The 12335-nt window shown below is 36.9% G+C and overlaps 1 protein-coding gene across 1 annotated transcript; it reads left to right on the top strand.

Moving 5' to 3' along the window:
* Positions 1-167: 167 nt before the first annotated feature.
* On the top strand, positions 168-11806 carry LOC108671609 (pre-mRNA-splicing factor CWC22 homolog). Its single transcript, XM_018159186.2, has 6 exons — positions 168-204; positions 6846-6914; positions 7209-8908; positions 9202-9387; positions 9635-9794; positions 11059-11806. The coding sequence occupies exons 2-6, from the start codon at positions 6890-6892 to the stop codon at positions 11256-11258; spliced, it is 2271 nt and encodes a 756-aa protein (XP_018014675.1). The 5' UTR covers positions 168-204; positions 6846-6889; the 3' UTR covers positions 11259-11806.
* Positions 11807-12335: the final 529 nt, after the last annotated feature.

Here is a 12335-nt window from a genome sequence, read left to right on the forward strand (position 1 = left end):
CTCTTGATAATGGCCATGAGAATCTTATACTAGTTTATTGAATGTTATGAGTTTTTTAGCTTGTGAACTTTCGATTGTTGTTTACAAGTTCTCATGGTCCTTTGCTTTTGTAGAAGTCGTGGAGACCGGAGAAGTAAAGTTGTAAACTTTCATTCCGGTTTGAGCTGCGTTGTGTGGTGGACGTGTGTGAACAATCTGCTGGAAGTACGTACTACGTAGTGAGTATTTGATACAGAAGTTTGATCATTAGTGGGTTGGACAATTGGATAGAATTTAAGTAGGATTCCATGATTTCCATCTGTTAGCGTTTCTTCAATTTAAGTACATTTTATAGTTTTTTGTGGCTCTCTCCAAAAAAGAACCGGCAGTCCGGCCACCGGCTCTGATTCAATGATTGGTCAATAGGCCTAGCCCCTATATTTATAACTTCAAGAAACGTTGAGCATTAAAATCACAATTACCTCTTACTCGTTTAGGTGCTGGTCCTATAAATTTTGAAACTATTTCAAATAATGTTTCATTGTGTTCATTAATCATTACTGATAATTAATTTTTGCATTTCTATTTATTTTTAAAATTGATTAGGCTAACTCTTAATTTTTTCTGTATCAAAATCAGATTATGAGTTCTGAGTAAATTATAGGGCTATAAGAGTTTTTAGAATTTAAATTTTGAAAGTGTTATCATTGCATTTTCACCATTAATGGCATTATTACATTTTAAACACCTAATGGTACAATATGTGGACTGTGGTTGTGGTACAATGTACATGCCTATGCTAAGCACTGAGAGTCTGAATTCCTAATTTGTTTTGTTTGAATATTCTACTTTCAATCCTGACTGGAAAAAAATGGGATAGTCAAAAGAACTAGTATGTCTTTTAACAAACTCCACAGCTAGTCTGGAAAAGTCCTATTTTTGTCTGAAATATCGCGGCTCTAATATCATATAATTTCAGTAGGTATGAAATCTCGCGGCTCGAATGTCATAAATTTTTGTTTGATTAAAAAATCGCGGTTTGCACTTCGCAAACATGTCATTTCACAAAATTTTCAACTTCCGCAATCCGCATTGCTTTACCGTTTCCGCCAAAAATATCTTGCAGAAAACACGTGCATAAACTTTGTAAATAAATTTGCATTCGCACCTCGTAAATGACTTTTCATGGCCGAGATATGGAATTCACGGCTCGGTGAAATAGAATCACGGCTTGTAGAAATGGAATCACGGCTGGCAAATCCATAAAATGATAAAACCACTGCTCGAAAAATTCAGTCGCGGCTCGCCAAGTAGATATATTCCATACTAGCTCCACAGTCCACACTCCACAGCCCACAGGATGCTTAGGCTGCAAAAAATTGCCACTAATTCTGCAAGATGTGTAAAATACTAATTTTATTCTAACTGAACTCTCTGCTGTTAGTGCTGCAATCTGGAAAATGAAATCTGCAAATAGTTCTGAGCAGGAAGCAAGGAGTAACAAGGGTCAGCTGAGTGTTCAATGGCCAATGCACAAATTGCTGCAGCAACTATACTTTGACAGACTAGCTGTGTTCCTTCTTATGGTATAAAAGAAAACTTGGCAACTTCATACTTGAACTTCTAACCCTTGACTCTTGTGTGTGTACTGTGTAGTTGCCTTTATTTACTAGTGTTTGTTTGGCTGCGTGATATAACTGGTATATTCACTTATTCAGACAATTGATGCAACACTCTAATTTTTTCAAAGACTTGTATAAGAAATGGTAATTTGATCACTTTTGTCTTACTAAATAAATTGATTATGTTTGCTCTGCCATGCCTTTTCTGACATCTTTTCTATTCAACACATGTTAAGCCTGTATATAAAGTATAAACATGCAGGCATATTTCATGATTTTTGTCTTGGCAGTGTGATTTTTCTGGTGCATCTTTGATTTTAATAAGAAACCTTGATATTTTTTCCCAACATTTGATCAACTGTAACTAATAGGTAATAAGTAGCAATATGTAAGTAATTATGCTACTCAAACTTGCTATCTTTTATTAAATATTGATGATGATAGTCATAGGTGGAGCATGGAGCTCTCTGATGGATGAAATATCAGTTTGCTGTCTGAGAAATTCCCTTTAATTATACCTATCTTCATAGTGACAAAGCAGAGAGTTTTTTAGACTCTCCCTCAAGTTCATTTTTGAGTCCTATAAGTAGACCAGTAAAGTATCATGGATACCAGCATTATCATACTTTTATTTATTTATTGAAGAAAAGTGGTTACCCTGATGGCTTGAGGAAAAGCTCCACATTGAATTAAAAATAATTATATATACGATCAAAAGTCGATCATACATGCATATTCATATTTAAACACGAGTGGTTAATGGCCAGAGAAACAATTGATTTAAATTTTCAGGATCAAACAATATTCTTCAGCTAGTGGACATTGGTTGATAAAAATTCAGGTTCAAGGAAGTAATTTAATTTATTAACAACGTTTCGAATGTGACATCATTCATTTTCAAGTTATAGGAAGCATTGAATACGGAAATTTTGGTGGAAATAAGTACATTATACACGTAAATATGATACAACACGAAAATTTTTGTGTTGTATCATATTTACGTGTATCATGTACTTATTTCCGCCAAAATTTCAGTATTCAATGCTTCCTATAACTTGAAAATGAATGATGTCACATTCGAAACGTCATTAATAAATTAAATTACTTCCTTGAACCTGAATTTTTATCAACCAACGTCCACTTGCTGAAGAATATTGTTCGATCCTGAAAATTTAAATCAATGGTTTCTCTCATCATTAACCACTTATGTTTAAATAAGCTTATTCTGCTATCTTATACTTAGTAATTTCTGCAAGCATATTCATATATATACATACACACACACATACATTGGCACATATATGAGATAAGGCATTCGAGTCATAAGAACAGAGTAAAAGAAATTACTTAACTTAAGAAATTTGTTTAAATCTTGAGTTAGGCCTTATTGAGGAAATTAAAAATGAACTGATTCCAAAAAAGCTCTGGTTTGCCACTATGCCTATCTTCATACCAACAGATAATTCATGATATTGGTTTTAAATTCTAGAGTAGTAGAGTGTTCTGCTATCATAAATTTTGGTTGCCTTACTCCAAAGAAACATAAATGATAGTTGAAGTTTTCTGCTACAAACAGTTATCCTTATGTTGCTTATTTCCATCATAATGGCTCAGTTGGCTTTATAGTCTTGGTGTATTACTGCTCTTTGATATGGAACTTGGAAGTATGACTCCTTAGTCCTCATTAATAGCAGTGTGTACTAAATTTACCAAAATGTACTAAATTACACAATATTAACATAACTTGTTGGTCATTAAATCTGCTTCTTAGTGGAATTAGTTTGAAAAATAGTCTCAACATTTCTATCACATAAATTATTTGTGATGATAAAGTTGATCATCTAAAACCATTCTGCTATCATCATTATCCGATGATGTTCTTTACTTAGTTCTTTCCTGCAAAAACGACTTTAAAATAATATTGGCTTTTCTGATGATAACTATTTAACTTTTCATTGATAATAGTTTGGTATGAACGAGCAATTATAGTTTGGTATGAACGAGTGATACCAGTGATACTGACAGTGAGATGGGGGATGACTTTACATTATCAAGAAACAAATCAACAACAACAATTTCTCATGGTAAAAATAGATGGGCAATGGTGCAAGTTGAGTCAGTCATTGCAAACATTTTGTACCAAAAATCAATCAAATCAAAGGAGAAATTTAAACAAAACAAATTTAGAAACTGTATTTAATGTAAAGCATTGCAAGATTGTTTCATATCAAAGTATAAAACCATTATATTGAGAAAGAAATATATTTTTATGAATGTGTCTGAATGTGAGGAAGGCAAAAAATTTATTTTGCCACCACGGACTATCTCACTTGTTGAGTGTCAAGGTTGCAGCTTGGTAGACAATTGGGAATTATTAGAATTAAAATTGGGAATATGTAATGATTAGAATTAATATTGGGAATAGGTGTTGGAATTTTCCTACTATTATGTGTTTCCTTCCCTTGCTTCTTGGATGATTTTAAAAATTTGCTTGGGAAAATAAGTGATTTTTCTCATTTTTGCTGAAGAACTTTGGAAAAGGCCATAGCCCATAGGAATGAGTGAAATTGGCCAGATTCAATTCACCCAGGTTGAATTTTGATATGCTAGTTGTTAGTTGGTAGGTTTTCCAGTCATCAGTTGATAACTCTGGAAGCAATGGTCATTACGTCATTACTATGAAATTCTTGAAAAGTTATTTTCATAGTCAAATGGATTATTGATACAATATAAAAGTGATGAAAAGTTGTTGGATTAGTCATGTAATACAATAAATCTTCAGTCTACTATTGTCTTTTGACTTATGTTTACATCTGTGCTCACAAGCCACCACATTCTCTGCACTGGGCACATGTATCACACTAGCTGGACAACTGCCCTTAATTTCTGAAACCTGGATGACATCACTTTTACATAACAGATTGGACATAAGTCTAAGATATAAAGATAAATTAGGTGTACAATATTATTAGGCATTTTATTTATCCTCTCATGATTCATTCAAATTTGCAGGGTAATATAAAATAAAACCAAGAGAGCATATAGTTTGAGTTCATATATATTAAAATTGATATTTTATGCATTCTGCAAAAATAGTGGCATTACTTTTACTTAAGGGGAGCATCTGGGTCAAAATTGAAAATTTTGACTTTTGGTTTTTATACTCATCTTAAAACTTACATTCTGACGCATCTAATGGTACCAATACCATCTCTGTATGTTGATTTATGCGTTCATGACAGATCATGAAAGGGTAAGGGGTGGTGGAGTTCTTTAACATTTAAGAATGGCCGAAATTATTGGTAGCACACTTACATAGCTAGTCTGAACACGCTGTGCTTCAGTTACCTATCTGCCTGCAGTCATATGGGATGGTTCTCATTCCGTCGTTCGCACCATCCTCTACAGAAATTGAGGTCCAATATTGTCTATCTTGCAACCTGCACCCTTGAATGTTTTTTTCGAGGCATGAGCGACTTTGTTGGACCCTACAGAAAAGTTAACTTTTTGTCACTGCAAACTGATCTCCTCCTAGAGTTTTGAAGCTACAACAATGAGACATATATCATTCAATTTGCAAATAAAAAGATCTACAAAACGTTGCATACACTTTTCTAATTTCATTATAGTTTGGATTTTATAATGCAAAAAAAGGGGGGTTGGTGGGGGTAAAATAGAAAAATTTAGAAAATTTTACACAAATGCTTCCACACCCACAAAGATGAAAATTTCAAAAAATGTATGCGACATTTTATAGATCTGGTCTTTACGCATTGAATGATATGTGGTTTGATGTTGTAGCTTGAAAACCCTAGGAGGAGATAGAATTCTAACGTATCACCTTTTTAGTCCGTTTTCTAAGAATTTCACGTTTTCTTTAATTTATTCACAAAATTTACATCACAAAAAATTTCTCTTTTGGTTTTACACATGTGTACCAAGTTTCAAACTGATCCGTCTGTAAATCGCTAAGATAAAATTTTGCCCAGACACTCCACTTAAGAAGCATGTAATGGAGTAACACCCATATTAAAACATCTAATATCCTGTTTCTTCCAGTTGGAGAAAAGCCATATGAATGGGCAAAATTGACCCAATTTACTGATATTTATATTCAATTCAGAAATCATGGGTGGCTTCTGTCTAATTTTCCAATTAGGCTCTGTACCAATCAAAACTAACAGCAGGTACCGTTTTACAGATGTTAATCTATTGACAAAGCTTTTGTAAACATTAGTAGAGCTCGTGTGTTTCAGTGAAAGTTAATGAATGGCAATAGCAAACTGTTGAAATAAATCTGTTTGCATTTCTGCATAAGATTTTTGAGAATAGCTTTCATACCTCTTGTTGTAAAGTCATATCTTGTCATTCATCATTTAACCTTAGTTCTGTGAACAAGTGAAAGGCAGAGAACAGATTTTTTAATGAATAGTAACCTCACTTTGTTCAATATTAGAAAAGTTCTCTTTTTCCATAGATGCTTAGATAACAGAGCTCCAAAAATCAGATTTGTAATTCCGATTGGTATGAAATTTCATGGCTCCAAAGTCATGAAATTTTGTTGGGTTGGAAAAATTCCAGCTCACTAATATGCTATACCATAAAATTTTTTAAAATTTTGCAGTTCAGTAACATGATAATGAGAAAATATGTGGCATGGTGACTGCAACATAAAAATGTTTATTAATCCTCAAAAAAATGACTTTGCATGGCTTGGTGCAGAAATAAAGTTATCATATTTTTCAACAAAATATCCCCAAGCTAAGCAATTTCTGACTGAACAAAAATAACTTTGGAGCTCAAATTTATCAGTTTTATGTAATTGAAATCTTCGAACTGTGTACCTACCTTATTTATAACTCAGAAACTTTGGTAGCAATTTTTGAGAATCTGTGCAGGATTTCTATCTCTAATTGCTTGAGGCCAAGTACCGTACCTTAATTAAGATAGATTAGTTAGAAAATTTTATTAGTTTTATAATGATCCTTAATCTCCTGATAGGTCTTTATTTATAGTGAATGGGACTAATTTATATTTTCCTAGTAAACTGGCCTCAGGTCCTAAGTTCATTTCACTAAGTAAATGCAAGAGTAATGAAAAACTATAATATCAACTATTTTGATCATCCTGTACCTCTTTTCTAAGGATAAATCAAGTAGGTATTTAGATCTTAAGATCTTGATTTATTGATCATGCTTCAGTCCAGGGTGAAAACTTGAGCATATTTTAACTTCTCTTCTACAGTTTCGGCTGAGGTGATTAGCATTGCTGAGAAGGATCATCAGAAAATGTTTCGCATTCACTATGATGACGGTAAGCTCTCAAAGATCTACTTTCAAATTTTTAAAGAGATATGTACAGGAGTAGTACTTCAGTTACTATGATATTGAAACCAGACTTCGAAATGTAATGATGTATGTTTATTATTCATTCCATACAATGCTCGTCATTAATTCTGTTCATGTTGCATTCTTATAATGCATTGACAATTTTTCAGTCGGTTGTCATTTTGATCAGTAATAACTCTTTTATTTATGTGCTTTCACATGTTATAAAAAAGGGTTATGCTCTTTTTTAAAGTAATTTGCCTTGGTCATTTATGATCAGATCGCAGCGCTGACCGCAACACAAGAAATGACAGGGGGCCAGCTCGCAAGCGATTCAAGAAGGACAAGACATGTTCAGATCGCAGTGCTGACTGTGATATAAGAGATGATAGGAGGCCAGCTCGCAAGCAATTCAAGAAGGACAAGACATGTTCAGATCGCAGCACTGAACGCAACACGAGAAATTATAGGAGGCCAGCGCCCAAGCGATCCAGACCTGACGAGTCCGCCAAGAATGACAAGATAGCTGCTCCAGTCATAAAAAAACCAGTAGCTGACCCCTTGCAGACCCAAACATGCGGTGCCTATATTCCTCCAGCCAAGTTGAGCTTGATGAAGGGCGCACCATGCTCATCGTCCGCATTCCAAAGGCTGGCATGGGAAGCTCTAAAAAAGTCCATCAATGGTCTTGTCAATAAAGTAAACGTTTCTAACATTGGAGTCATCGTGCGTCAGTTGCACATGGAAAACATGGTGCGTGGACGTGGTATTTTGTGTCGGTCTCTCATGCAAGCTCAATCGATTTCTTTAACTTTCACGCATGTCTACGCTGCCCTCGTCGCAGTCCTCAACAGCAAGTTCCCACAAATAGGCTTGCTGCTGCTCAACAGGCTGATCATTCAGTTCCGTCGGGGCATCAGACGCAATGACAAGAGCATCTGCCTCTCTTCCAGCCGTTTCATCGCCCATTTAGTGAACCAGCAGGTGGCGCATGAACTCATTGCTCTTGAAATATTTTATTTTCTGCGTGGAAAAGTTGAGGACTTGACTGATGACTCAGAAGTCGGCGATAAATCCCGGAACAGCTGCGCTGAGCTAGCCGCGGCTTTTCTTAGAGAGTGCGGACAGAAGCTTCAGAAATTATGTCCGCGAACCATGGTTCAGATATTTAATAGTTTGAAAAACATTATCAAGAAAGGAAAACTTGAAGAGAGAGTCAAGTATATGTTTGAAGCTATCTTGATTGAAGGAAAGAATGGTTTTAAGGACAATCCTGCCGTTCTAGTAGAGCTTGATTTGGTGGAAAAGTATGATCAGATCACACACGTAGCCGAGTTGGTTGGTAAGTTAGATAGCGAAAACATTCTCAATGTATTCAAGCACGACCCCGAATTTAAGGTTAACGTAGGGAGATACATGGAAATGCGAGCTAGTATTTTGGGTGAGTCCAGCGCCGGGGAAGACGGTGAAAATGGCAGTGAGTCTTCTGGGGCGGATAGCAACGATGAAGAAGAAAGTGAAGACAAAGAAAATGTTGGTCAAGATATTTTGGACCAAACCGAGAGCAATATGCTGGCCTTCAGACGCACTATCTACCTCACTCTACGGTCATCTCTGACAGTCGACGAAGCTACGCACAAAATTCTCAAAGGTAATATCAAACTTGGATGGGAGATGGAGCTTGGTAACATGATTCTGGATTGCTGTGCTCAAGAGCGCACGTTTATGAAGTTTTTTGCTCTCATCGCCCAGCGTTTCTGTGGCATCAACCGCGTGTATCGGGACTGTTTTCAGGAGATATTCAAGACCGCCTACAAGACTTGCCACAGACTTGACACCGACAAGATGCGCAATGTTGTGCGGTTGTTCGCCCATCTCTTTGTGACGGACGCCATCTCATGGGAAGTTTTCAGCGTAGTTCTGCTCAACAAAGACAACACCACCATCTCGTCCAGTGTCTTCCTCAAAATCCTCTTTCAAGTACGTCTCTCGGTTCTTAGCCGCCCAATCGAATACGAATTGTCTGTATCAGATGCGTGTAGTAAATTCATCATGTATTCGAAATAGATTCTTGAACTTTTCTAAGTTTATTTTTGTTAGGTTTGGCTGCATATCTGGCCCAATACTTTGAACAATTGTTTTCACGCTTGCTGTCGCTTAACTAAGAAATGAATCATGAGTACAACGTAGTCATATGCTTTCTATGTGTTTTCTAAGCATTTAGCTCTTCCTTTTTCTCTTTCTCGTAATAATACATGAAATATTTCGTACAGGAAATGGTTGAATTTCTCGGTCTGAGCAAATTGAACGACCGACTCCGTGACCCGACGATGAGCTGCGCGTTCGAGGGCATCCTGCCGCGCAACAATCCCCATAACACGCGCTTCGCAATCAACTTCTTCACCTCCATTGGCCTCGGTGGCCTCACCAACGGCCTTCAGGAGCTCCTACGCAAGCAGGTAAGACTGAACATCACAAGTTATGCGCTGAGCCTGATCATGCATTTTAGATGCAGTAAATCCTCCGTCATTTGTGTCAATAACTTGAATGCATAAATTCTAGAGTACTGTGGCGGTGGGTCTGACTCCCATGAGTAGTAATGGTTTGTGAACAATTGAGAAATGCATGAAAAGTATAGCGTCTAATTTCTTACTGAAAACTTGCGAGTATTAGAATGGTCGATTATTGGTGACTTATTGCTTTCAGCCGAAACCAACCGCCATCGTCGCACCCGTCATCCAAAAGGTGGATGGTGAAGACAGCTCGAGCAGCAGCAGTGAAAGAAGCAGTTATAACAATGAGAGCAGTATTAGTAGCAGCGGTGACAGCAGTTCTTCTGACGATGATTCGTCAAGTGGTGCATCAGGTAAATTCTGTTCTGTTTGATTACTTTAAACATGAAAAACGCGCTTTGTGATGTATAATTGTGACTTGCTCAACTTCTGCTGAAAGATACTGAAACTTACCGTTTACATTTCTATTCATCTGTTCTGTGGAGATAGTTTACTGTCGCATCATAAATGGTAGCTGGACAACCTATTTAGATAATTAATTACTAACATTGGTGTGCGTTAATCAACCGAAAGTAATAATAGAAGCTAACGCGTATCAGCATTGTGCGCGTGAAGCGGTCTCTTATAGACAGAGAATTCTCACAAACCCTCGTGTTGTGACTTCATTTATTTTCAAATTTTCCAGTATAAATAGCTCAAATATCAACGTGAAATTTGTATAATTCTTTCAACGACTAATAATTGATGCTTTCTTCCTAAACATTATACATTTTTTCGTATCTAAAGGTTCTTTGAGCAAATCAAAGACTTTAAAAGCAAAGAAGACAGTCAGAAAATTAATCATTTCTTACGCGAGAAAATGTTTCGGAGTCCAGCTCCACCGTCAGTTCAAAAATCTCTAAGACAAAAGTACCAACAATTAGCAAACTAAAATTCACATTGAAGATATTAAAACATAAATTGTCAAATGAAAACAAATAAGAATGAAGTAAACATGAGCAGACAAATCTATCTATTTGCAATTTCGAGGGTATATGAACTGTAGGTTGCATTTAAACCGTTTAAAAATATACAGGAACTCCAAAATTCGCAGGTAAAAAGAACCGGTTTGGAGGCTAAAACTCTTAAATCACTATCGGACACCGGGACGCTGGACTACTCGGCATGAACGCGCACTGCTGAATGAGGGGGATGCGCAAGCAGGTTTCCTGTTCTGAAACTCCTTCCTTTATAAATATATTAATATACTAGGGACGATCGCATATGAACAGGGAGTGTATCTCTGTACCTGAAGAAAGAACTGATTTTAAAATTATTCAGAAGTAAAGTAACCTATGAAGATTTAAATTTCTGAGGTATTTAGAAAACAATACTTTCAACTTCTTCGCCATAGTCTCTGAAGCGTGACCGAAGTAAGGAAACAAACAATAAACATCATTCATATTGTCATGTTCGGGAACAACCTCAGAATATTGTTTAGACAAAAAGTTTTGAATTTGAGTATATACCAATTGCGACGAAGCTTGGATGATTGTAATAATTGGAAGTCTTGTCTTTGTTTCTCGTGAAATAAACTGATTAAAATAAACTAAAATTTACCACCATATTTTCTTGCAGCCTCGGCCCCAGCGCTGCCAGATCGTCAGGGCAGCAATGCCAGGCGACGACGCGACCCTTCTCAACGAACCCTTCGTTATTCACCGCTTCGGGGTCGTTCCCTTCGTTATTCACCGCTTCGGGTTCGTTATTCAGCGATTCGCCGCGCCGTTCTCAACGATTCGTTATTCACCGCTTCGCCGCTCCGTTCTCAACGATAAGTGAGCGTGAACCGACGAGGCAGCGTACGAGACCAGTCTCGACGACAGGAGTCTGCTTCTAAGCGAGTCTCTGACATCGAGACTCACCGAGACCGCAGGCATCGCAGCAGAGACGGCAGCAGGGCGAGACGCAGGCATCGCAGCAGAGACGGCAGCAGGGCGAGACGCAGGCATTGAAGCGTCTGTGCTTCAATGCCGTTTTTTCATCCCTCTCAGATGAAAATTATCTATCATTAAATTCTTGATTTCTGCAATCAACTTCTTATTTTGTTAGGACTGCATTGTTCAGTCGATTGCAATTTTTCAGTAAAATTTCCCCGTGTTGGTGTATTGTAATAACAGTTAATTTACCCTCTGATTGCGCTAACAAATATAGGAAACGGTGATCACAGCTACGATTTAAATTTTTGTCATCGGTCATTGGCACGTCGTGGAAATCTGTTCTTTGATTGAGAGGAGATCACGGCTACTCTGCTTGTCAGGGTGTACTCTGAAGCTGCCATTTTTGCTTGTGTCTCACCATCATTCTATTAAAAATTGTATATCAATGTTGTTTATTTATGCGTTTGGCATTGAAATTTAACGTGACATCTCCGAGAAATGAATTGTGGAACTATTTGTTTCTATTACGTAGTAATGGTAGTATCCATCATGAGCCAGGTCTTGTGGAACATACTTTTACCCATTGACATTGTCAACTTGGATCCTTGAAATTCTCCTCGGTGAAAGCAGTAAGTGTGTACAGGGTCCGCCATATTTATGGCAACGGATGTTTGCTATATAAAAATAGATTGGTTTCTAGGAGGCTTTTCTTTCATAATAAAGCCTAATTTCATCTATTTATTCATCTATTTTATATTGCAGAAGTCTAAGGTGTCTAAATTTACTAATAATTTATGGCAGTTGATAGAAATGCAACTGCAACCCTTCATGAAAAGGTCAAGAGTAATTCAGTCATTGCAAACAAGCTTCAAATTCGTCGTGAAACCGCGTGAAAAAAATTCAAGGAAACTGGTGAAACATACAATCGATCTGGCCAAGGAAGGAAACGAAGTGTCCGAACACAACAATTGGTCA

This window comes from Hyalella azteca, unplaced genomic scaffold (genome assembly GCF_000764305.2).
Source record: "Hyalella azteca isolate HAZT.00-mixed unplaced genomic scaffold, Hazt_2.0.2 contig10672, whole genome shotgun sequence".
Lineage (NCBI taxonomy): Eukaryota > Metazoa > Arthropoda > Malacostraca > Amphipoda > Hyalellidae > Hyalella > Hyalella azteca.

What these genes read in the sequence shown, in the direction of transcription:
- LOC108671609 (XM_018159186.2), top strand. Translation starts at nt 6,890, where the DNA reads ATGTTTCGCATTCACTATGATGACG. An exon ending in TCGCATTCACTATGATGACG is followed by an intron (nt 6,915 to 7,208) that starts GTAAGCTCTCAA and finishes ATTTATGATCAG; the next exon opens with ATCGCAGCGCTGACCGCAAC. An exon ending in AGGAGCTCCTACGCAAGCAG is followed by an intron (nt 9,388 to 9,634) that starts GTAAGACTGAAC and finishes TATTGCTTTCAG; the next exon opens with CCGAAACCAACCGCCATCGT.